Genomic DNA, 26,512 nt, shown 5'->3' on the forward strand with positions numbered 1-26,512 from the left:
TCCAAAACAGAAACGAGCGAAACAACTCCAACGCAGTGCTCTTTATGCCGACACAATGCTCCAACCAAGAGACCAAAATATCATGATGTACACTGTAGATTCTACAGGGTCAAATGCATCAGTGAGATCTAGGAGCATAAGTAAAGCATAGTCGCCTGAATTGGTACCAAGTAGTAATTAATTAAAAACGTTCAATAGAGCTGTCTCCGTGCTGTTAAGGGATTTAAAACCAGACTGAAATACCTCACGAGGACCATGTAAATTTAAAAACGACTACAGTTGTATATAGGCAACTTCCTCAATTATCTTGGTGGGATATGGGAGTTTTGAGATGGGCCTAAAATTTGCAAGGACAGATGAATCCAATTTAGATTTTTTAATCACTGGTTCCACAATTTCATGTTTAAACGACTGAGGTACCACTCCCGTAGCAAGATAGATTGAATTTTAGATCCAATAGTTCCAAAAGCCTTTTTTTTATAAAATAAAATCCAGGATACAAAAAGTTGGTTTCACAACAATCCCTCACAAAGATTCAATAGATACAAGCTCAAACTGACCAAAGACAGCAGGACACACAGTAGTGACAGATTGATCAGTAGAGAGAAGGGAGATATTTGCTCTAAAATCGTCTATCTTGTAAATAAAAAAATCTAAAAAGTTTTTACACATCTCCGCTGAGGACTGAATGGAAGGCAAGTAGTGTATTCAAGACAGCATTAATAGAGCTGAACAGAACACGAGGCTTGTGGGAATTGTTGTAGATAATATTTGAAAGATACTTGGACTTTTCAGATCTAAGAGACTTTCAGATCTTTATATTTATGCAACCTGTCTTTTAAAATGTTCAGAGAAATTTGCAGCCTATCTTTCTTCCACCTGCATTCAGCCCTCCTGCATTCCGTTCTGAAAGCCTGAGTGACATCATTTAACCATGTTTAAATTTTGTTGAACAGACCTAACCGGAGCAATTGTATCCAAAATATTTTGACAGGTCGACTAAAACAGAGAGGTTTATTCATCAGTATTTAGACCACAGGAAGACACTGAACAGTGCCCATCGATGCTGTTAAAGGCATCTGAAAACAACTCAATAGTTCCAGGTGTAATTGACCGACAATGAAGTGTTGGGACATTTGGTTTCGGATTACGAATAAAGCAAAAATCAAATAAAACAGCCACGTGGTCAGAAAAAGTTGCAGTACATACTTCAATGTTAGAGACAGGAAGACCACACGATAAAACCAAATCTAAAACTTGTCCTTGCTGACGTGTGGTGCTATCCACAACCTGCTTTGAATTAAAGGACTCAATTAAGTCTAAAATGTCTCTAGCCAAAGGCTTATTAGGGCAACAAACTCGATCATATTTGGGCATGATTCCAGCCAAAAAGTCAGAAAAGTAATTAATGAAATCTTTGTTGTATATAGGTGGGCGATAGACAACAGCACACAGTACTTTACTCAAAAATACTGAGAAGCTGGAGTAGTTGGCTGACAGCAATCAGGTGATCTTTAAAAATGATTGCAATTCCTCCCTAAGCCGCAGGGAATCTAAATAACTACAGTTCTGTAGAAAATTTCTGAAAAAACATGTGTGTTGTGTCAGTGTTTTGTTCTTTTGTCGTGGCAGGACTTTACATATCTTGCAGCTGAGTTTAAACTTATTGAGTTTTCTCCCAGTATGTGTGGAATCTTGTCCTTTTGTTGAAAGTGAAACTGGTTAAAGTGTTTGTGAAAGTTTGCAAACTGAGGGAAGAATGTTTCTATGATGTGTGCCTAGTTTGGATTTGAGATTAAAAAGCGAGCTCTGTCTCCACTTGACGTGTGCAGTGTAGACAGTCTCTCTTCTCTTGGTGTATCTATTATATTTTCTGAATTCTACTCAGTGTCCGTTTTTTATATAACACCCACAAGATGGCGCTCATGCATAATCTGTAACTTGACAGAGAGAGAAATGTGTCACATTTAGCAATTTCATTCAGTTCGGTTTATTGTATTTTTAGAAATAAACACGCTTTCCTGCTAACGTCGCCCATTATTTGACTAATTCCTTCCCCTTTCTGCACACTAAACTATATATATATTAAACTACATTTACATTATTTACACCAGTTATGTCATTGCAGAAGAGAGAGTCGTTAACACGCTGTGCCCACCCCGTAGGCTATTATAACAAAATGTGCCTGACAAGGGAGAGGTTTTTCTGCTGTTTGATCCTGTTTCCAATTATCTCTGTTTTCAGATGCATTTCACAATGACACTGCTCGAAGAAACGAGGGAAACAGGTTAAAGGCCGTTAACCTGTCATAAGTCCTGTATGACAATGGCTACAAAAGCCTGTCATAACCACAGAAGTAGGTTAAGGGCTATTCAAGCATATTGTTTATAATACATCTTTAATGGGAAAAATAAATAAATAAACAATGCAGTTGTGGGTGGTTTTAGTTCTCTAAAATCACGCCCTTTCCTCCATATCATTTGCCTAACATCACCGCCCTTTTTCCTTCCCATTTCTGCACACTCACCGTGAGCCGACAGTTACAGTCATGTAATTCATTCATAAACGAAGTTGTATTTAAAGCATAAAATGAAAAATTTAAAGTTAGTTGAACCAAAATATTTGTATTACTGACACAATAACCAACAATCTTATTCGGGTTATAACGGAAATCCATAAAGGAAACATCTCCTTATCAGCATTAAGCAACAGTATCGAAATAAAACCACGTAAAACATAATACAGATTAATAAAGAAAACACACCAGCAAACGTAAATGCGTGTAGGCTTACTTTTAATTCGCACGTGACCATTAAACATTTTATTCAAAAGAATAATCACAAAGAACAAGACGTATCACACATTCATATTTAACAGTAGCTGCCATGAGACACAAATAAATATAAAAAATACATACATTTCAGAGCCTGCATGTTTTACATAGAGAGTGAGGGCGACGCGCATGCTTGCGCTGCTCCTGACGTCACACAAAGAGGAGGAGCCCAGCGTTGCCACCGCTAGAGTCTGATCGCAGCTATGTAAATACAGCACACATTGCTATATAACAGGGGTTGGTCTCATAATTGTGTAACTCGACTATGTAAGCGGCTAGATCAGCTACTTTACTTGTGTAGTATGTAACCGGAACACGTTTTGACAATGCGGCACTTCGTTGTTTTATAAGTGGGGAGTAGACATTACAGCATTAACAAACTCTCAGTTCACATTGTTAGCAGTTCCGTGTAACGTTATTGAGAAGAAACACGGCACATTGCAACCGTCTTAAAATACTCCTTTTGATTTGTTGTAAAAGACCGCTACAAATAGATTTTTTAAATGTTATTTCAATAATCCTTGTTCGATTCTTACGAGGCATCCTCAGTCTTTATTTCCGCTATAACGTATTATCTAATGATGGGAGTTGGAGCCGAGAACCGGTCCCCGAGCACATCTAGCAGCGCATTTGCATTGCACCTTGAAGACGCAAAAGAGGAGACAGCGCTTGCCATGATGACTCCGGTTAATGCTGATGCCATGAAGCAAGCAGATATTGATCTTCAGACGGAGGTACCGCGGGAAACGTGGAGTCGGCGTCTGGAGTTTGTGCTCGCCACTGTCGGTTATGCGGTGGGTCTGGGAAACGTATGGCGCTTTCCGTACCTGTGCTACAGGAGCGGTGGAGGTGAGTGAGTGGTGGTGATGAGACAGCAGCTGCTACTCTCCCTTATAAAACATTTACTGTTTGTGCTTTTTGCTATACCTGTTTCGAAAACGCAACTTGTAACTTATAGCATTGCGTGAGCTACGTGAAGGTCATGAGTTCGTTGAAACAGCAAATGTATAGGTTGAATGCAATACATGTCTTTGAAATGTGCAAGCCAAGAGTGAACATAGTTGTCCGTTCAAAAGCTATATGATTTGTATCTGTCAAGCACATTCTCAATATTCTTTATTGTATTTAATTGATTATTTAATGGATTATAAAACACCCACATGAACAGTCCCCTCAGGAGCAAAGGCTGTATCCTCACACAACTGCCACGTGCTAAGCATGTGTAGGTTTACGGTATCTCACATGATTTAATGCACACACAACATGCAAGCAAGAGGTTGTCCCTTGATCTTATCGTAAATCATTAACATCTTTGACACACAAGTGATCAGAACATGTGGATGACCATTTCCTGTTATATTGGCCAATTCCTTATCCATACAGACAGAGAGTTTAGCAAAGTGCAATTCAGTTTTTCCCCTATGTTTACGGCTTTTGGGATGGGGGATGTGCGGTCTCTATATTTTCTTTGTGGCGGCGGTCCTTACAATACTTTTTTTCAAATAAATAATATTTGATCAATTGAGCCCAGTCGAATATGTATCCAAAAAGTTGACATCAAATGTTTTAACAGGCCATTTATTTTATATTCTGATACCCACAGTTTGTAGGCTCTGGTGCTAAAGCTAAGTCTTCGTGGTCCATTATAATATTGGATAAAACAACTGACAACAAAATGTAAAAACTGATATGAATTTGTATTGAGCAGAAGTAACGTTACTTACAAAGTTACTGACAAGTAGCTTTTCCATGCCATTCATACTAGAACTGATCCTAAATAGTCTCATTCATTATGAAATGATCTTAACATGCTGATTATTAATTCTATTGATATTATTACGTCATAAATGCTAAATGTAGATACAAGACGTTATGGTTTATAATGTCACAAACCTATATAGCAAACAGTAAACTTACTGACAGCTTAACACACGTTATTACGGCTGCATTTCGCTTACTTAAGCGTTACAGTAAAAGTGTCCATTTATTTACCTGTTCTTGGTGTCTTTAGGTCTTTATGCGACGCGTCTTTGGCGGGAGAAGTAGCGTTTACGGAGCGGAAAGGGTTTAAATGAAGTGCGTTTGGCGTTATATGAAGATATTGTAAGACATCGGCCACATGTAGTCAACATAAATAAACCTGAGTGCGCTTGATGTGTACAGCTCAGTTATGTAGACGCGCTGCTCAATTTAAAGTAAAGAAATAGTCTGATGATATGATTGGTTAATTCTGTCACGTGGTGTGGGACACAATTTACAATTTAGTTTGTTTAGTAATATGAAAAGCCATTGACATGTTCTGTAGGAAAGTTAACCTTAAACGCTCTCTCTCTTGTGATCTGGCGCCATATAGAAAATAAAATTAACTTGACCTTCAGGGGGGGCGTTGGAGGGGCGGGGCGCCGCCATAAGGTAATGCTAGGGGAAACACTGAATCAATTCCTGAAAAGTGGGCTCGGTTTTTAATTACAGGACAATTTACACAAAGTTCGCAGCAGATAATCTTTACATTTGCACAGAACCATATTGTTTTCATTGTTTATTTCATACATGCTCATATTGACCAGATGTAATCCATACCTTTGTAGAGTGAGTAGAGATTATATACATTTGCATTAATGTGGGTTGCATGTCAAATTGTTCTACGGTTGCAGAGTGACTCTGCAAAACGGCCAGATTGACATATCGGAATAATTTGACAATTGGAATACATTTGTGACTGCTGAGTAGGGTTGGGAATCGTTTGAATTTGATCTATTCCGATTCTGCATATCGATTTAAATTATTATCGATTCCCAGTTTCCATTCCACATTTAGATATCAACCTGTATGCTCATTTAGCCTGCTTATTGACTCGATTGCAAAAAGTATATAGATAATATGAGCATCGTTTTCTGTATACTTGCACATAGAACCCTGTTTTTTTCTGATTTATTACAATTTGCATTACCAAAGGTGAAGTACATCATGGTTAAAGTGTAGTAACCATAATGAAATTATGGATAATTTGTGGTTCCTGTGCTTTTCATTGCAAAAACTATATTACTGTAAAATATTTTTAATTTTCATATTATTGATATATCAGCAGATCACGCAACGCGTGTACTTTTCTGAAAATATGCACACAGGAATTGATAAGAGGAATTCATATTTTAATCTCAAGTCTCCGATTCCTATTCCTTTTGTTTCCGATCTGATTCCAAGCCTTTCGGTTCCGATTCTAAATTGGAATTGATTTTCAATTCCCAACCCTACTGCTGAGAAACAAAATGATATAATATCCAAACCCAATATCCAATAAAGGCAATGTGTAATTGCGAAATGTCATTCTCAACTCAACTTTATTTATATAGTGCTTTTTACAATTTTCAATGTTACAAAGCAGCTGTACATGAGACACATTGAATACAAGAAAAACAACTAAAGGCATATACCTGTAAAATCAAGAAAAAGGTGAAAACAACAAAAACAGACATACAAATGCTCCAAACACACAATATGCATACATACTTACACAGTGACACAGGTGCACACACACAAACACACTCGCACACACGCACAGTGAAAGCACAAATTGGAAGGAGAGAGAACCACAGGTCAAATATCAAACGGACTATAAATTCTTATATGCAATATTAATTATGTTTAACTTCTAAATTCTGTCTCAGCAATATCAAATGATGATTGTGTTGTTCATACATTAAAAAACACTTTTTATGTTCTACATGTCAGGTGCTTTCTTGATTCCCTACTTGATCATGTTGTTTCTCTGTGGCATCCCGCTGTTGTTTATGGAGTTCACCGTTGGACAGTACACTCGCCTGGGGCCTGTCCATGCTCTGGCGAAAATATGTCCCCTCTTCAAAGGTGAGTGGTCCATGGGCCCTTATTCCTCTCGCCTCTCCTGTTCTATGATTACATCCAAACACAGTCCAGCAAAAGTTGTATATTCATAATAATTTGCATTCTTTTTTATTTTATGTGGGACCTTTCTCTCACATCACTAAAATAATATTTTTGTGTACAGGTTTATCCCTTTGTGTTTTAGTAGTTGTAATCTTTGTTGAACTTTCTTCATGGTTGTTTTCTTACTCGGCATGCTGATAATACTGTATGGTATTATGCTTGGCACATTACACACATACATGAATTGAAGATTGATAGTAAAAAATCTAATCGTTATTGTGATACAATATGTACTTTTGATTATATTTGTTTGTAGTATTTATATGAATGGTATCACATGTTTGTGTAATATTTTGCTGGACTGTGTTCTGCAAAGTTTGAGGTCAATCCCTCTGCATTTGCATTACAGTTACTAGCATGGATGCTGGGGGCAAAACCCACATTTTCACCATTGTTTTTCCTTTTAAAATGTGTGGTCACAACACCGCTTGATTCCTGATGGTCTGGTGATGGCTTATCCCCTGTGATCACCAATCTTTTTTCTGTGACCAAATCAATCGTTTCATCTGAAAGTCAATTTGCATAATTAAAACCAAAATATGCTTCATTGGTCTTAGAAATAAAGGGCCAAATTCATGACTTGCAATGCTTATTTTTTCAAGCTTGCCTAAGATCATGCAATAGAGAATATGTATGATGCCTACCATGATACACATGGGACATGCACGGTGCCCTAAAATGCAGCTCACCAGGTTTTGCACCAGAGCTACACGAAAGCAGGGAATTCAGCCATCATCATTCATCAGATTCATTGGGTTTTTGGATTTAACATACTTTCTTTCACATGCTAACTAAAGACTTTTGTCCATAGTTTTTATCTCCTCTAAGACAGAGATAGTCTACCCGGTCAAATCTTTCGGGTCCGTCCCTTGATATAGCGCTCATTTCAGCCGATAATGGCTCCTTGCTAACAGAGGGACTGAAGCAGGTAGTTCTTTCTGTATATTCTTTCAACTGAAATGTTTTCTTATTCATAATTGTGATGTTTCTGATCCCCAACAACAGTAAGTTATGGGTATTCAATGCCTTTGCTTAGCAACTAAATCTTTATTCCTGTTTTTAATAGTTGTGTAATGGGGCTTTTTAATTTATGGTATTTTGCTCAATAAAATGATTATCTCACAAAATTCAATCGGGTTTTGTGGGTGTTCTTTTAAAACGGTTTTCTGACTCTAGGGTTATCTGCTTCTAATAGGTTAGTCTGTATTAAAGGCGGGGTGTCCGATTTCCGAATTACTCTTGTTTAGACAAAATCGGGCCGAGTACCAAAATAACCTTGTAGTCAATCAGCAGCAAGGTGCAGAGTGCACAGGATGGACATTGGTCTAGCCGAGCGCTGACGAAAGAGAGAGATGGGGGTAGGGGTGTGTCTGTTTTGGTGATTTGAACATCAACATTGGCTATGAGAAATCGTAAACCCAGCCTTTAAACTTTAAAGTCGATAGGGTTATCAGGGTATAATGAATTACCTAGGTAAAAATCACCTACATCAAGGTGAAAACTAGGTTAGAGAGAGAGAGAGTGCATGCATTTGTGTTAAATCATTCTGCACTAACATGTTTCTCAGGATGTGTAATTTATGCACGGACTACACCTGGGATTTTATGAGTTTTTCTCTCGTCTGCACAAGAAACGTGAATACAACAAAATCAAGATCATTTTTTTTCAGATGAATTGTTATGTTTTTCGCAAGAAATTCTATATGTTTTTTTTTGAAAACTATATATAAATGAATTAAAGGGGTCATATGGCGCGAATATGTGTTTTTGTGTGTCTTTGGTATGCTATAAGTTGCTCATGCATGTATTAGACACGTAAAATTGCAAAAATTAAAGTGTCGGAACAAAAGAAGCATTCTATCTAAAAGCGAATGCTCACCCAGACCTGCCTGAAACGCACCCCTCTTGTAACCACACCCCCACAAATCTACGTCAGTTCGTGTAAGACCACCTAAATGTAAACGCAAGTGAGGTGGGTGTACCCGTCAGTACAATTGCTCCGAATTTGGTAAGAGGCGTTACATTAACTGGCCAATCATAGCACACCTCGCTTTTCAGAGCAATTAGCTTTGTAAAAAATCTACATGCTTCAGAAGGATACAAACATGCAGGGTATGTAGAAAATACAGCTTTTTTAACCTTAAATCGTGTATAAACCTTGTAATAAAAAAAAATATATATATAATATTCGTTTTAGCCGTGTTATATGGTCCCTTTAAAATTGTCATAATTTATTCACCCTCAAGATGTTCCAAACCTGTGTGAATTTCATTGTTCTGCTAAAGATAAAGATAATACTGTATATATTAACAAGATGCAGCACTGCCATTGGAGAAATGCCATGTTCAAAATGGCTGCTCTAGCGAAGAAAGTCCCGCCTCCAAGTCGTTCTCTGGGGCAGGACTCTTGTGATGCGCTTGTGAGGTAGCTGAAACAACCTCAAAAAGGGGATTTTTTAGCTCAATTTAAGCTTGGCAAACCAAAGTTTCGGTAAAGTCTTTATCAGGTGTAAGCATTGATAATTTTTTATTTTTTTTTTATTTAGAAATATCTGCCTTCCACCTTTCAATGAGATAGTACAGTTGACTTGCTATGACATAAATACCTGTCCAGAGGCATGGCCGCAGAATGGCATGACTTCCGTAAACGGACTTTGAAAGATATTTGGAAGAATGTTTTTAACCAAACAGTTCTGGGGCTTCCAAAGTACAGAAAAAATGAAAGCCACACATTGACAGCCCCCAGAACTGTTTAGTTTTCCACATTCATTAAAATATCTTCAACAGAACCAAGAGTTTAATACAGTTTTGGAAAACTTGAGGGTGAGTAAATGATGACAGAATTTTCATTTTGGGTGAACTATCACTTTAAATGCAATACAATTTGTGGATTGTGTATTGTGTATGTTTGTCTTAAATACCTGCTTCTGTGAAACAGGTTTTATCATTTGTTGAGGAAATATATTTTGTGGTTAATGGAACCGAAATTATGGGAGTGTTTATCTTTTCATCCAGATGCTTTTTTGTCTCGAAGGTTTCATTGCTGTTCAGGCGTCCTGGCAAATCTTAAGTTTACAGTTGCACAACTTATCTACTTTGACATACATGGAGGACATAAAATATAATGTCAAGATATTGTCCAATAAAATATTGCAATAATAGTTAGTTATTTAATCTAAAAATTGGCTCCTAACATCTTAAAGCAATATTTTCCCAGTAATAATACATGATTCTAGTAACATGTTCTATGGTTTCTTAATAATTTGAATAAGAAACAAACCTTTCAAGAACTTCAACTTTTGCAATAAATTCAGAGCTTCTTTACTTTTCATGTACCACATTGCAGAATTAAACAAACACGTGACAAGGGTTCACCAAATATTACATATAATGGATTTGACTTTAGGCATGTAAGAACAATAATCACTATGACCAATAATCCCACAATGTCTATTGGCTTTAGTGTTGCGGAAGCTCCAGCTCAGGAAACCAAAATCCTTTGGGGGAATTAATAAATTGTAAAAACAACAACATTCCTGTTTTAAGCCGAGCTTTCAGTATTCAATGAACATTCCATTAGATGGTGGGAAAGGAGCACGATACAAGAAGAGCGATGCAGAGTGATTGTACAGCTAATCCAAGGAGTTAAAGGAAAAGTTCATCTCAAAATCAAAATTGTGTTATTTTTACTCACCCACATGACGTACAACATGTTTTTAAGCCTCCATAGAGATTTCCAGGCCTCCTCAAAGACATCATGGTTATAGTTGTTGTTAAGGTCCAGAAATGTATTAAAGACATCAGTATCTTGTCAGTCTATGGGGCGCATTCAAGAGAGCAATTCGACGCATGCGCATTCGGTGGGCAGATGCCAGTGTTCTGACTGACAATCCAGAAGCGTAACTCTGCATTTACAAGCAGACGCAAGCTGTATATAAGATGATATTCGATAAATGTCTGATGATATTGAGGAAGACTTGCACTTTTTTGCCCAACCATACAAACCGAATGCTCTCGTGAACGCGCACCATAGACTGAAAAGACAGCGAAGAGTATATCGATAAAAGTTGTTATTTTGGTTTGTTTTTCGTATTGTTGTCGCTTCAAAATATTAAATTGAGCCAATATGAGTGGGAGGTCTTAAAACCTGTTGAACATCATGTGAGAGAGTAAAAAATAGCACGATTTTGAAATGAACTTTTCCTTTAAAACAGACATCAAAACATGGAAAGGGAGAAATAAAACCTGTTATCCTAGTCTAATTTCATGTTGATAAGGGTGACGAGGTATCAAGGTCATGCTATAAAATTGTAGATATATTGAGGTCAGAACTGTTTGAAATGTGTGTATTTAGCAAATGTATTATGAATAGTCTACTAACAAGATCTCATGGAAAAACAAACTGTTTAAAAACAATCTTTTTGCCCAGATATAGACAATTCCGTTCTGTTTTTAAATAGCAGATGTTTCTTATTATTTCCAGATGTATTCTTAATGAAAAATTCACTCCATGATTGAATGAGATTGAACTTTAAATCCTGATTACAGAGTAAAGATTGAATCAAGATTGTTAAAAGCAATTCTGTTTTAAAGTTTTGTTTACATCAGAATGTCAGTAGCAGCGTATCAAGTTTACTCTCCTTTGTAAAGAAGAGCACATCATGTGGTGTGTTGGGTGTCTTGTTTCCCTGTTTTCTGAGAGATGCAATTGATACAGGTTTAAGCTGTTGCATAAACTACATATAAAGTTACAAAAGCAATTTTATTCTTGAGATTCAGGCTACTCGGCTGCTACCCATTGCCACATATAACACCAAACAATATTTCATAGCTCAGTTTATGTGGTTAGCCGGTTTAACTATGGTCAACTGGTTACTGGTTAGCAACATTGTTGTGCTTTTTTTTAACACCCAGGCCATTATGAAACCAGCATAAACCAACGTAGACCAGGATAGAAACTTGGACAGTTCTAAGCTGGTCTTTTAGTAGGGTAAACTGAGAATGAGAATTAAGCTCTTTGTTCTTTTGCAAGCCTGAGATTTTTAAAGTCCTTCTTGTGCATATTTGAGTGCTGTGTTATGTGACCAAGCTTAAGGATGCCAGTTTAAAGACTTACCTGTTTCACCAATGCAAACCAAAGAAAACAGTCTTTGCCTTTGAAATCTCCTGAAACCTCATACATTGGATCTATTGAGCACCGAGAAGCCCTGCTATGTTGGCTGATTACCATTAAAAAATTAAATAAAAAGTTCACAGTAGAATCCTGAGCCCTGGAGGGAAAGTTTTTTCCAGTCGTGTTTGTTTAGACATGTTGTCAACAAGAGACTCGATATTACTTTTACCAGCTTGATAAGAAACATCTGTCTCGAAATTCCTGTGCTTCTTCTTTAATGACTTAAGCTTGACATAACCTTGAAATGTCTTTTGAAAGTTTTTTAAATAAACTACAAACAAACAAGCTTTTGGATTTTTAAGCCTGTTTGTATTATACCTCAAATCTCATTTGTTGCTTAAAATAAACTGATCCCACCATAACCAGACAGGAACTTAAACAGGGCCACAATGTAAATCAAAGTTATTTGGTATTATATATCATATGGCAAGAACACGTTTTTTCTGTGTCTTTGGTGTGTTATAAATTGTCCATGCATGTATTAGCCATGTAAAATTGCAAAAATTAAAGTGTCGGGACAAAAAATGCATTCTATCTAAAAGCGAATGCTCACCCAGACCTGCCTGAAACACCTTGTGTAACCAGACCCCCAAAAATCTACGTCTGTTCGTTGTATGAGTTGACCAAGACCAACCAAAAGTAAGGTGGGCGTACCTGTCAGTACAATTGCTATGGAACCTAAAGTTCCAAATATGGTAAGATGCGTCACATTTCTGTAACACACTTGCAGTATTCGACCAATCACTACGCACTGGTTCACTGGCCAATCATAGCACACCTCGCTTTACAGAGTGATGAGCTTTATAAAAAATCTCTGCGTTTCAGAAAGGCGGGGCAAAAAGGAGATATAGACATGCACACTATGTGAAAAAAAAGCTTTTTAACTTTAAATCGTGTATACACACTACATCACATCTAAAATAAAAAAGAATATTCCTTTAAGCTATGTCATATGACCCCTTTAAAAGTTAAATAACACATCTTGTATTATAAAACATTCTTAACTTTTATTTTATTTACTTAATATTATTTTAGATTTTAATGGTAATAGACATGTTTTTTCATAAATGTTCTTCCAAAGCTATGATTTTACAGTATTATTACAGTAAATGTACATGTACTGTATTGTTTGTTGTATTATGAATACAATTGTTATTATAGATTTAGAAGGTAATATCATTTGTATTGCAATTATAATTTACTTCCAAAAATAGATTTATACAGTATTATTACAGTACACGTGCTTTAATAAAAAAGATTTTGACACCTAACTGTATAGATTTATTGTTTTAAGTAATAATACTAATTAATTAACTCCAAAAACCATGCTAACAGTATTATTGCAGTGGAATTATATGTAACTTATAAATAACCAATTCACAGGTTTTACTGTTTTCACAGTTTAACACTAAATACATTTTTTGTTGCTATCCCGATGTGTATCTGTCCAGCAGTGGAAGACATGCTGGACATTGACAGGAAGTTGACTGGAAGCGGTTGCATCAACTAGTGTCTCACTTTCCTGTGTCCCCTCCTGTCTGTCCTCAGGTGTGGGACTCGCGACAGTGGTCATTTCATTTGTGCTCTGCACCTACTACAATGTCCTCATGACGTGGGCCCTTTACTACCTGCTCCACTCTTTCAGCCCCTCGCTGCCATGGGACTCCTGCAACAACACGTGGAACACAGGTGGCAACTGTTCCACTGGTTTTCCCGGTAATGCCACACATCTGCAATCTGCAAGTCAACAGTTCTTTGAGTGAGTAACAGATAGTTTTTTTACTCTTGTTAATGTCATCTTCGCTGAGATAGAGGGACCTTTCCCATGAAGCTATTTGCAATTTGCATAATTGGAAAGGTCTGTTGTCTCATCACTGTTGTGTTTCCTGATTTATGTTGTTTATGTCTTCTATAAATATTATTTTTAGCCGTAAGGTGCTCGACATGACACAGGGCATTGAGAATTCTGGAGGGATTCGCTGGGAACTTTTCGGCCTTCTTTTTCTGGCCTGGGCCATTGTTTATCTCTGCATCTTTAAAGGGGTCAAGTCCACTGGAAAGGTCAGAGTTTAGAGGTCACACTAAAATAAATGGAAACTGTTTGGATTTGGTGGAGCCGCTATGGAACACAGTGATTGCAATTACACTACAAAAATAGCTGTTGTTTGTTATTTTGTCTATAATATAAACAATTGTGTATTTGTTTTTTATATAATATGACATTTTGTAAGTGCAAACCTTGATTCCAGACTAGTTATGTCGATTCTATCAACAGGTTGTGTACTTCACTGCTACATTCCCGTATTTCATACTCTTTGCATTGTTGATCAATAATGTCCAGTTGCCTGGAGCAAAAGATGGCATTCTCTTCTTCCTCATGCCTAACTGGAGTAAACTCCTGGAAGTGCAGGTGAGGTGATATTTTCAACTGTGTTTAGGCTGTTTATACTTGTCGGACAAATTACACAGGACCTGCTGCATTCGAATAACAACATTGCTGTGGGATTTGTGGCTGTTTACCACAATGCAATTGTCACTTGTGGTTGGCGTGTAATTGGCACGTAAAGAAACATTTGAAACGTTTCCACCATGACACTAACTACTCTTTGAAAATATGAATGAGTCATGTTTAAATAGGCAACTTCTTTATTTCACCATATTAGTAATATGATGATAAAGGGGAAAATAATAACATGTTGTGGTTTTAAACAAATTTTCTGTGTGTTTGTTTGTATTATTTGTTAGGTGTGGGTCAATGCCGCTGCTCAGATCTTTAACTCTATTGGAATCTCCTTTGGTTCCATGATATCAATGGCCAGTTACAACAAGTACAACAATAACATTCTTAAGTAAGGCATATATTAGTAAACCATATATAAAATATATATAAAGCAACTTCTATGTAGGGATGTAATGATTCACTCAGCTTGCGATGCGATTCACGATTCTGATCTCGCGATGCAATTTAATCACAATTTTTTTTGCCCTACTACTAACTGCCCTATTATTGTTTCTCTAAAGCTGCACAATTCTTTGTAATAGAAAAATATATTTTATGTCAAATAACCAAACTAAATTTGACTTTTTTAAAACAAATTCCAAGTCAAATAAAAAATAATAATACAAGTCTCTTTAATATAAACAACGAAGACTTTGTCTTTGCATTTCCTTATTTTTACCTTTTTAAGAAATATCACCATATCCACGTTTTCCACGTTTGCAGAAAAACAGTGGCCCCTGCTGTTCCAAATATGTATGCAAATATATAATATGCGATTTTTATAACGACTTGAATCATCACATATTATAATGGATTTTCAACTGGCTCACGGTGAATCGTTACTTACATCTCTTCTTCTATGTACAAAGAATTAGATTCAACATTTAGGCATCACGTTTCATGAAGCAGTTTAACATCTGCAAAAATAACCGTTTAATCACAACTTGTTTTTTACAGGGACACGTTTGTTGTCTCTCTGGCTAATTCAGCCACTAGTATCCTGGCCGGTTTTGTCATTTTCTCCGCCATTGGCTATATGGCCCATATTCACAACCTTCCTGTGGGTGACATCGCCACAGACGGTAAGTTTGTTTCTTTTGTTCGTTTAGCCTCTGTATTATCGGTTTCTTGAGCTGTGCACCCAGTTCTACCATGACCTTGACGAGCCAAAAGAACATTCAATCTCTTCGGCTGGCAAGACAAGGACTGACAATTTATTATCTGCTTATATCTAGCTCCAGCCAAAAATAACAACTCTGAATCACACTGGGTTTTGTTTTAAGTGTGCTTTGAGTTGTTAAACCTGCAGCGTTATTGCACAGAAATGATGCCGGGGGCAAACGTTCACAATGAAACACAAGCAGCATGCACTGTGTTTTTGTGTTACATTCACATTAGTCTACACAGAACAGGACTCACAGCCCAAAGTGTTCTCCTGTGTTTTATATTGCTTTATTATAGTCTATATTGCCAAACCCTGTGTTGATGACATTTATTATCAAGTACACTTTTCAATCACAGTGCATTGTGAGCTTTGTAACCCGTTGCTACAAGCAGTGAAATACTAGCATTTGTGCAGCGTGATTAAGGCCTGAGGGTGTGAACATCAACACTTACATACAAAAGAAATGAGTGTAGTGAACCCATTTCAGTCCTTACATGTTGAGGTTAGCAGGATACTAAATGAAGACGGATTATTCTTGCCCGCGGACAGGAGATCAGTATTAGAGGAGGTGAAGAATGTGTGAGATATGATTGAGAAAGAGAATAAAAGAGACATTGATGGATTAAAAAGAACGAGGCAGAAACGTGTTGACATGAGCAAAGGAGAAGAATGTGATAAAGTAATGATTAAAGAATGTCTTTCAGGGATTTTTGCATGTTGACAAAAACAAAACAACTCAACACCATCCTCAAGTACTACATGATGTATTTTGAGATTTAAAAATGTCAATGTCAATGACATAACAGTTTCAAGGCAAGACCTTAAAATAAACATCTATTAGACATTTACTTTTAGAAATGAATGCATTACAAATGTTAAGGTCTCTGCACATACAGTCTGAAATTTTCATATTCGTAATTGACTCTCGTTTGTACGGAGTCTTTGAATTGTCAAAACACCTCTCAAAATGCTTGCTAGAAATGGGAAAAACACAAAAAATCGAACCCAGTCCGAAATTGTTTACGACGGACGAAAATATTCACTCCATGTACAATGGGCTTAAGTGTGGTTCTGCTATAGTGGTTCAGGCTTTAGGGATGCCGAAATGACAAATAAAATATTAACATCAAGATGTCAAAGGTGTCAAAATGTGTGTATTTCATGTCATTTTCTACCCTTCTGCAACATATACCATGACGGAAATAAGCGCAGTGATAATAGCTATATATGTGGGAGAGCGTTGCTATAACATGACTATATTGTTTTGCAATATGGAGTGTTTGAATATTAACATTAAACCAACACTAGTCTGCAGATTTGTAAATGAAAGTATTTAATAACACATTTAAATTGATGTTACATGTAAAATCGTTACAAAGTAAATGTATAAAATTGTAAATGATAGAACTAATAGTTTCCAAATGTATGTGATATTACCTGAGAGATTGGATAGAAAAGGAAGAAGATGTGCCAGAGCTCCCAGAAAGAAGCCCAGAGCTTATCTTACATTTCCTTTCAATCCTTTCCTTGACCAATCTAGTCTAAACTAAAACGACACTTTCAAATTGACCCATCAGGACCACCTTTAACCCCCCACTGTCCTGGACCCTCAAAAACAATCTTGGGCAATAGTGGTTGATCACTTTCTCAGCACCCCTTTGATCTTTAGAAGGGCAAATGGTGCCTTTTGGGAAGAAAGAGGGGGTTGTGACACAGCAATAAATTCCTGTTATTTTCTTCCAACCCTACACCGCGGTTACCAGGATTTATTTTTCACTTTGCTAACCAGCAGGTTAATTTGGTAAATGCATTATTCTCTGCTGAATGAACCTTGTCCCTTTGATGGCACAAATTCTTGGGGTGTGTTGATCTTTGTTTGCATTCATATTATTATCTGTCTCGTGTGTGTTTGTGTGTTTCTGCAGGACCTGGTCTTGTGTTTGTGGTCTATCCTGAGATCTTCTCCACCATGCCTTTCTTTCAGATCTGGGCTCCTTTGTTTTTCATCATGTTACTCTGTCTTGGACTGGACAGTCAGGTAGAGAAGGCCTCTGAATGCAAACGCATACATTTGTGTTTGTTGAGGGTATAAACGTACATGTGTGTATCTGCGCAGTTTGCCATGGCTGAAGTGGCTGTAACGTTTATCATGGACGGATTTGGAAAGAAGGTTTTGGGAGTTTTGAAGAAGAAAGAGCTGGTTGTTTTGGCCGTGTGCAGTGTTGGCTTTCTGCTGGGGATCCCTCACATTACCAGGGTAAACATGCATCAGTGTCACATTATAAACAAATATTGTGATTACATTTAAATAATTGACCCTGATAGATTGTACTATCTCGGGATTGATCCAAAATGATACTGTTGCGTTGTTGCATTTTGCTCATATGCCAAAACTGATAGATCTAACTATCCTGCAGACTTGGATGTGAGAGCAAAGAACAGCAGGCAGGAGACAAAGTGATGTTAGAATAAAATGAAAAAAGTTTATTGTAGAGAGAAAATCACAGTTTTGTTCACATGCCCTTTCTAACTATGCCTAGAACACTGACTAGGATTCACTCTATCTCCGTCTTACTTTGTCCGTTTTCGTCAGACTAACACATTGAGCAGGTGTTATTATACCAACATAGACAGTGGAAAATTACTGCTTCACAACATTGTCTCCAGACAATGAACGAACCTTGAGAACGAGACCACTGCAAACTCATATCTACTTTGGAAGACACAACAAATGCAGCATCCAACAGAATGTAGAATATAGCATTGAGAAAAGTAATATAGAAAATGATAAGTAGGTAGAATGAATATCATCTATTACTTATTGAGTGAATATATAGCAAAAATATATATATAAATAAAGAATAAAAAGTAAATACAGCACAAAACGTTTGTCTGTACTCTCAAGTCAGAATTTCATCAACTTTAGGGAATGGCCAATTCCACGAAAATGTCAAGCTTACCACAAAAAGTTTTAGGTTTTTACTATGGTAAGAGCACAGATTTTAACATTTGGTGGTCTAAATAACCATGTGAGATCTCTCTTTAAATTTGTGAAGCATTTGTTTTATTTTTAGTGCATGATTTTTCATGGTCAGGTTAGTGCCATTTTCAGGTTTGTCACATCCATAACTCTACATATTCCTATGATTCCATATTCGCTACAACTTTATATAAAGTAACTATTTTATATTCTAAAGAGAGGCATCCCTTCTCCATTCATTGGGTATTATTGCTTCAGGATAGTACATTTTAATTTACAGAAATCCTATAAAGTTTATAGTGTCCCAAAAACCGCATCCTTTTTTGTCACATCCATAACGCATGTTTATTTCCCTTTTTTTAAATATATATTTTTTTCATAGACTGAAATGTCCTGTCCTTAAAGCAAAATGTTAAGTCCATAACGGTGGAATTGCCCAAATACAAATCCTGCAATCTATCACCCCCCAAAAAATGTCATTTTTTTACCCTCATGTTGTTTAAAACCTGTATACGAGTCTTTCTTTTTCGGAACACAAAAGATGATATTTTGAGAAATGTCTTAGTGTTGTGTCCATACAATGGAAGTCAATGGGGGCCAATGTGGTTTGGTTACCAATGTTTTTCAAAATATCCTATGTTGTGTTCTGCTGAAGAAAGAAAGTCATGCAGGTTTGAAACGACAATAGTTTGTGTTATGTAACTGTTTCTAAAACCCAATTTTAGGATGAGGACTTCAATACTAATGCAATAATGTGTGTTTATGCGTGTAGGGTGGCATATACGTGTTTCAGCTGATGGATCACTACACTGCTGTGGTGTCTCTAATGTTTCTGGCCTTCTTCGAGGTCCTTGCCGTCACTGTCATATTTGGTAAAAACAGTTTGATAACAGTTGTACAGAACTGCTGCTGCTATGGAGATATGTCCTTTATCTTATCTCTCTCTTGCTCTCTTCCACCTTTATCTCTGTCTCTTCCACACACACCCGTGCAGGAGTGAGAAACCTCAGCGTGATGGTGGAGAACATGCTGGGAAAGAAACCGAACCTGTACTTCCGTGTGTGTTGGCAGTTCTTATCGCCCATGCTGGTTCTGGTGAGAAACGGAAAAATTATGTATCTGACGCAATGTCTCGTTTAAACAAGCAACTCAATGAGTATAAACAAAACATGATGTCTGTATCATTAGCGATTACTAAATTGCTGTCTAAGAAGTCTGTGGTCAGTAATGCACCTTTTAGAAAACCACAAGACTAACATGTCTATGTTTTTTGTTGACATCAGTTTGCCCAACAATTATCACTATGTCAACCATTTCAATGAGTCAAAGTATTCTGTACACACTCAAGGGGGTGAGACACCGGATGCGGAAGCACCGTGCAGCGTTGCGTAGTGCTATTGTTTCTAAAAATGAACATATTGTTTTCTATGAGTGTACACACACCAGCGCCGCCATTCCGTGCCTGTCGGGACGCTGTTCTGAGTTCTGACAACAACGCACTAATTTAAAATTAACTTAGATGTCTAATGTAAAGATTGACTTCACCATTAGCTGCAAGATGTATTTTTCTGTTTGAGAATAACAGAAAAACAGCGCATTAACACAGAAAACATCTCGATTCTACCACATTAATAGCAGAGTTGTCATAGACGCAACGCTGCGCTTCCGCATCCGGTGTGCGACCCCCTTCACTCTCATGATTTAAGGATGCTGCTTTTGTACATAAGAACGAAATCTATTTTCAAAACGGGTCTTCCTGTTCGTTTTTTCCCAAAGAATTACCAGTGAAGTGCGATGAGCCTTCATTCCATTATATTGTGAAAACAGTGACGAATATGCATTGTAGTGAAATGTCCTCGTCTACAATTTCTTTTCCCCTTTAAATTCAATGAATGAACTGGTTCAAAAGGCGGGGTGTAAATTACATGAATCTATCCGTTGGCGCTGTTTGACATTAACAGTAAACAGCATGTTTTTATACAAAGTAATGTAGTTTCTTCAATCTCTCTTGAAGGGTATTCTGATTTCCAGTATTATTCAGTATACTCCAGCTCGATACGGTAAGTTTTACACGTACCCGCTCTGGGCAGAGGTGGTTGGCTGGTTCATCTCTCTAGTCTCCATCATATGGATTCCTCTGGGGGCGGTGCATGAGCTCTGGAACACTGAAGGATCTCTACTCCAGGTGCATATAGTGCATGACCTCTCTATATGAATGTGTTGTTTCTCAATGTCAGAAATAACCCAGTTCTTCTTTCTCTGTCACAGAGGTTAAAGTCGTCCATAACTCCAACTTTAGATCTGGAGAAACCCGTTGCTGAGTCTATCGCATTGTTTAATGCCGAGTAAAGGCCTGTGTTTGTGTGTGTGTGATGTGTTTACTTTATTCTTTTTACGTTTTTTTTAAGATATTTATGATTCACAATTGTATTTCAGAATAATGATGAAGCATTAAAATGTATCCAGAGTTACAATATGTCAATTATAATATTAAGGAAACATTTTACTAGCTTTTTATCTAATTAAACGACATGTATTTATTTAATTGAATATTTGATCTTATAATTTAGAGGGCTGTTAAACAGCTTCGTCAAAGAAGACTTTAATGTCAGACATTAAATCATTTACGCACATTACTTTTCTTCCAGAAAAAAATCGAAAACAAATCGAATCGAAAAATTGCATATTGAGAAGGAATATTCAATCATTTTTCCACCATTTAAACTTTGAAGTTGAAGTTAAACATTTAGATACTTTTAGTATACTGAGAGAAAATATTGAGAACATGTTTATAATATTATGGAAAAAAACTTGATTTTGAAATTTATCGTTAATAAGATTGATGCCACTGCACCAAAAATGCCTTCACAAAACAAGACACTTTCAAAAACAAAATGTATTTCTTATGAAGTTTTAAATTGTGGATACATCATTTACTTAGTTATGGCTATAGTGCGTTTATAGATTATAGAACAGTACAACAAAGCTGCTTTCAGTGCATTACTAATGGTGTTTATCGTGTTCGTAATTGAAGAGGGTCAAGCTTACATATACTGACACAAGTACTGTATCAGCTGAACTTCAGCTTTATAATGACTAATTATTTGAGTAGCCTTTGCCTCAACATTGCAATCTAAATAGTTACAGGGGCACATATTTAAAAACATATTAATCTGTATATTTGCCAAAAACCCAGCAGTTTGACAAAGAAAAATCTGTTGTTTTGTGTAAACACTGTTGGTTATTAATTTTGTGTAATCTGATAGATCTTGTACTGCAATCAATGTTTACAAATTACTTGGTTAATGTTTTTATTTCAATTTAGACTTTGTCATTTAAAGAAAAGTGTACTTGAAGAGAGGCGATTGTATTTTCTTGAAAATGCTGGATGATACCAGATTGAGAGATGCTTATGTTGTTTCTTATTTTGACAGAAAAACATCAAGTAGAAAGAACATAATTAATCTTGTTTTTGGATTATGTAAACTATTCAGACTATTCCAAATTTCTTTGTCGAAGAGTCACAGTCGTTACGGTGATGTTTTGTTCTGATTTAAACTTTATAATTTGTCCTTTCCTAATTACTATATTATTACTATTGTTCCATATCTAAAAACATCAAGATTACATCCCAAATCTCGCAATACAGTTATAATATCATGTGGTAACACACCGTGTGGTGTTTATTTATATTTTTTAAATAGCTGTTGAATGTATATTTTTATGGAAACATTGTTTTTTGATATTTGTTTTTTCTGTGGTGGTGTGGAGATGTATTTTTTTTTATAAAATGTTATCTCACGACAAGCAGCAGCTAGCTAACTAAAATAAAGAGCTTTTTTTCGACTTAGTTTTATTTGTCCATATTATGAAATGTAATACTGCTACACACCACTAGGTCATGCCAGTACAACAACTGAATGTGTACTACTGCATTTTGACCACCTGATGTCGCTTTATCCCAGCTTTCGAAAATGGTCACGAGACAGAAAGAAATATTACTGGCAATGGATTTGAATGCATTAAGGATTTGAGGCCTGTTGTGTGCCACATACATGAGAACCTGTGGTTGTAAAAATTAATTTGGTGACCTCTTTCATTTCATCAATAGCATTTAAGCATCATAAAGCAATGCTCTAATCACACAAGCAGAGGATGTGAAAACTGAAGTCAGTTGAGACTGCGGTTCTGATGGCAGATCAATATCTTCCTTCCATGCAGAACAGGCTGGATGCCATCACAGCGTTTCATTTATAGCCAACAGCAGATCAATATACTGCAGCAGGGCAGTCTGTGGGAAGGATATGCCATTGCCACACTACATGTACTAAAATAGTACAACGAGTGAAGGACAGAGCATGTTTTGTGTGCTATTATTTTTGCATGCATTTGAAATGGCACTTACTTTACTCGTGACAATTTTAGTTTTTTCTTGTGTGAAAGCTTATAGCAGAGTACATGGCGCTGCCACTGAACAGTAAATTTATATGTTTGTGACCTGACAGGACCGACTCCAAGGGGAGAGCCCGGCTCTTTGGAGCGATGCCCTAAGGCTTGGCTGATCTCTCTGTGACCTCTGTCTGACCTATAGTTGATCATTGCAAACGACAGCATGGCAGATCGGCTGGCTTCTTCTCTTCCTCGGCATGGAGGAGCGCAGGTGTGCTATATCACACTCAGTGTCTACTGGCCTGAATTCACTGCCAGTGAAAGGGGAAATCAGGCATGAAGGGAAATGAAGACACATGTCCCTCTCTTCCTCTTCACACACATGCAAACAGGCTGTTGTTACTCAGTTTTGTGCATTTGCATATTCTTCACATAGTCGCAAACTTTTCCTGCGAAACCGCAAATGCTAACTAAATTTATTACATGGGTCGCTGAGAGGCTTGTTTCTGATTGGCCAGTTGTGACATTTGCAGGTTCCGTAACCCGGATAGGCAAATCATTTTGACAATTTTTGTTTTGACAAATTAAATATAAATATGTCTTTAAATAACATATATGTCATTATATTTAAAAAAAATTATCCCAATTGCCTGTTTGTGACATTTCAATGTTGTTTCTTACCTTAAAACCTCATGGAAGGTCTGCATTCAGCAAAAATGAGCTAATCAAATATTTCAAATTCAAATTTAATGTCCAGTTTTCATGTGGCAAGTACTCATGTAATATAATTAACAAGCAGCCGGCAGTTATCGCGAACTAAGCCCAAAGACAACTGATCAAACTGTCGGGGCTTATTCTGCGATTACAACCGACTGCCTGTACATAATCCCTTACTCATAGTTGTTCTTTTTACAGACCAGCAAATTTATGGAACCAAGAGTTTGATTAAAATTGGATGGCAAGCGAGTTTATTATAATTACCTCATCCTCATGTCGTTCCGAAACATTCTTCTGAAAAAAACATAAGAAGATATTTTGAAGAATGTTAGTAACCAAACATCCCCCATTGACTCCAGTAAATGTGGCACGAGATCCTTCTTGTTAAGCATTTTTCCAAATATCTTCCTTTGTGTTCAGCAGAAAAAAGAAATGTATACAGGTTTGGAACATCCTGAGAGTGAGTAAATGATGACAGATTCTTTATTTTGGGGCGAACTGTCCCTTAAATACTCAAATAAAACAACCTGAACAGTCTTCTGAGCGGTAAAAGAGCATCCTTTAAATATAAATATTTCCTTAGAAACGTAATCAGGAAAGACAACAATGGTCAATAAGAAAGGTCAGTTACATAAAACTCAACAAACACGATAAAATGAATGAATGTGTTTTTGAACAAACGGGACGGCTGCTGCAGGAAAAGAGACAGCTGTGTTACTGATAGCAGCTGACTGTGTGCATTTCTGCCAATCTGTGCCCTTCTTCAAGTTTGCTTAAGGGGGGGTTGTATGTTCTGTAGAAGCTGCGTGTCTAAAAATGATGATAAGCAGCTCAAAGGCCGGATCACAGACAGACACAGATAGCAAACCAAAGACACAAGCCTCCTCTGTAATACATATTCAACTTTCAATCTGGTGTCAGACTGCTTTTCCTGATTCACCTCCGTGACTGGAGTAGACGATCCAAGGTCTATTTCTGTGGTCGGTGTCTACTGATTGTTTTTGACAAGAGGTAAAAGGCTTGATCTGGACCACAGACATCACAGGATTGGTCGGGTATGCTTGAGGCAACTTCACTGTAGACTTTAAAACCGATTCTGACCGCCTGAACCAGAGTTTGCTTCCAGTCTGCATATTTCTCTTGTATAACTGCTCACATGCTTTTAGCTGAATGCTGTTCTTCTGTAGTTTCTAGTCAGCTTGGAGTAATTTTGGCACAGCTCCTGTACTCTCTATTATGATGTTAGCGTCAGTTGTTTGCCACAGTCTTTTGAAGGAAGAGGCCTATTGTTGTCATTTCCTCATGAACATGTCTGCATTAAATTACCCATTTGAGGATTTTCACACCTCATTATATAACTTGCGTTATGACTTTTCCGTTAACAGGAACACATTCCATTTGTTTGATCTCTTAGTCAGCAAAAATAAGGTTTAATATTACTGTTTGGTTTATTTGCCTTTAAAGAGACAGTTCTGTTCATTGCATATTTCTGTTGTACCATAGAAAAGGTTCTTCAGTCGATAAAAAAGTAATACATGTTTTTTATGAGAACCTTTGAGGAACCAAAAATGGTCCTATGGCATCACTTTTTTAAGAGTGTAGCAGAAGTATGTTTGGTTCCCCAATCTATCTCTTTAGTCAAATTGGATCTTTAATGAATCATTCTTTCTTACTTTTGTAGTAATTTGAATTCTGTGCGTGTTTTAGAATTTTTTTAACTTTTATTTAAGTCTATGAATGTACATAAGGGAATAACAAAGTCCCCAATTCTATTGTATAATTAGTTTTCCGCTTTTGCATATGGAGTAACAAAAAAAACATTTAATTTCTCAATAGGCTCCTGCGGTTTTATGCAATTTGTGACACAACCTCCTAACAAAATGTGAAGTTCACAACCTTTTGTGAAATAAAAATAAACATGGATGTAGTGAATGAGCTAACAGTCATTCATTGAGAATCTGTTTCTTGTCTGCTGGTGCTTCAGTCCACAGATGTCCCTTAGCTGGCTGGATTAGATTCAAGGCACTATTTTTTTCCCACAATGCAGTTAACATACTGATCTAATCTTTAATATGAGCCATGAGCGAATCAGACAGTCCATCAGCAAACACGTTTGACCTTTTCCAGTTGTGCTGTCAAAACATCTTACTAAAATGATTCCAAAAGAATGAATATAAAAAGGAGTTAAAAATGTAATTATCCAAAATGTAATATTCTGTCTTCATTTATTTATGCATCTTATTCCAAAATTGTTGAAACGGAGATGGATTAAAAGATTTGTCTATCACACCTTGACACCTCAAAATGAATAATGATATGGGACTGCATACATCATTTATTTACAGTAATTTTTTAATCCCTTATTATTTTGTCTATGATAGACATCATGACAACCACGAAAGAGAAGCAGACTGATGAATTACCTTTCTGTGAATTCAGAGCAGTGACATTTTCTTCAGATGTCATCTGGACTGCTGATGAAATTTTAAAGAGACGAAATAAGGGCTTTCGAAAGAAAGTCTGAAATCTTACTTCAGAGGGAATTTTCTATGTTCCCTTTGAGATGCTCGTCAGAACTTTTACACAGAACAGATGAACAGCAAATTGGATGTTGTAAGTGAAATGTCCTACATGGTTTTTAATGTGTTATTGTACATGACTGTTCATGCATGTCTATGTCAGTGCATTATTTTGCATTCTTCAATCTTTAGTTACTGAAACTATACCATCATTTCATCATCTTTATACATTGTTTAAATGTTACCTGTGAATGTTTTGATAACTTGATGGA

The 26,512-nt window shown here is 36.7% G+C and overlaps 1 protein-coding gene across 1 annotated transcript; it reads left to right on the forward strand.

The window, feature by feature from the left end:
- Positions 1–3,009: 3,009 nt before the first annotated feature.
- On the forward strand, positions 3,010–22,461 carry si:ch211-225b11.1 (uncharacterized protein LOC561694 homolog). The gene is made up of 13 exons (XM_056745789.1): positions 3,010–3,682; positions 6,566–6,700; positions 13,519–13,729; positions 13,899–14,031; positions 14,246–14,380; positions 14,716–14,819; positions 15,428–15,552; positions 17,561–17,673; positions 17,752–17,892; positions 19,388–19,487; positions 19,610–19,710; positions 20,630–20,800; positions 20,884–22,461. Exons 1-13 carry the CDS (start codon positions 3,412–3,414, stop codon positions 20,962–20,964), a joined length of 1,821 nt encoding a protein of 606 aa, XP_056601767.1. The 5' UTR covers positions 3,010–3,411; the 3' UTR covers positions 20,965–22,461.
- Positions 22,462–26,512: the final 4,051 nt, after the last annotated feature.

Source organism: Triplophysa dalaica, chromosome 4, assembly GCF_015846415.1.
Source record: "Triplophysa dalaica isolate WHDGS20190420 chromosome 4, ASM1584641v1, whole genome shotgun sequence".
Lineage (NCBI taxonomy): Eukaryota > Metazoa > Chordata > Actinopteri > Cypriniformes > Nemacheilidae > Triplophysa > Triplophysa dalaica.

Bases quoted from the DNA above. Each gene is read 5' to 3' on its own strand.
- si:ch211-225b11.1 (XM_056745789.1), top strand. From the start codon at position 3,412: ATGATGGGAGTTGGAGCCGAGAACCGGTCCCCGAGCACATCTAGCAGC. The intron at 3,683-6,565 runs GTGAGTGAGTGG...TCTACATGTCAG, and splicing joins GTGCTACAGGAGCGGTGGAG to GTGCTTTCTTGATTCCCTAC. The intron at 14,381-14,715 runs GTGAGGTGATAT...ATTATTTGTTAG, and splicing joins GTAAACTCCTGGAAGTGCAG to GTGTGGGTCAATGCCGCTGC.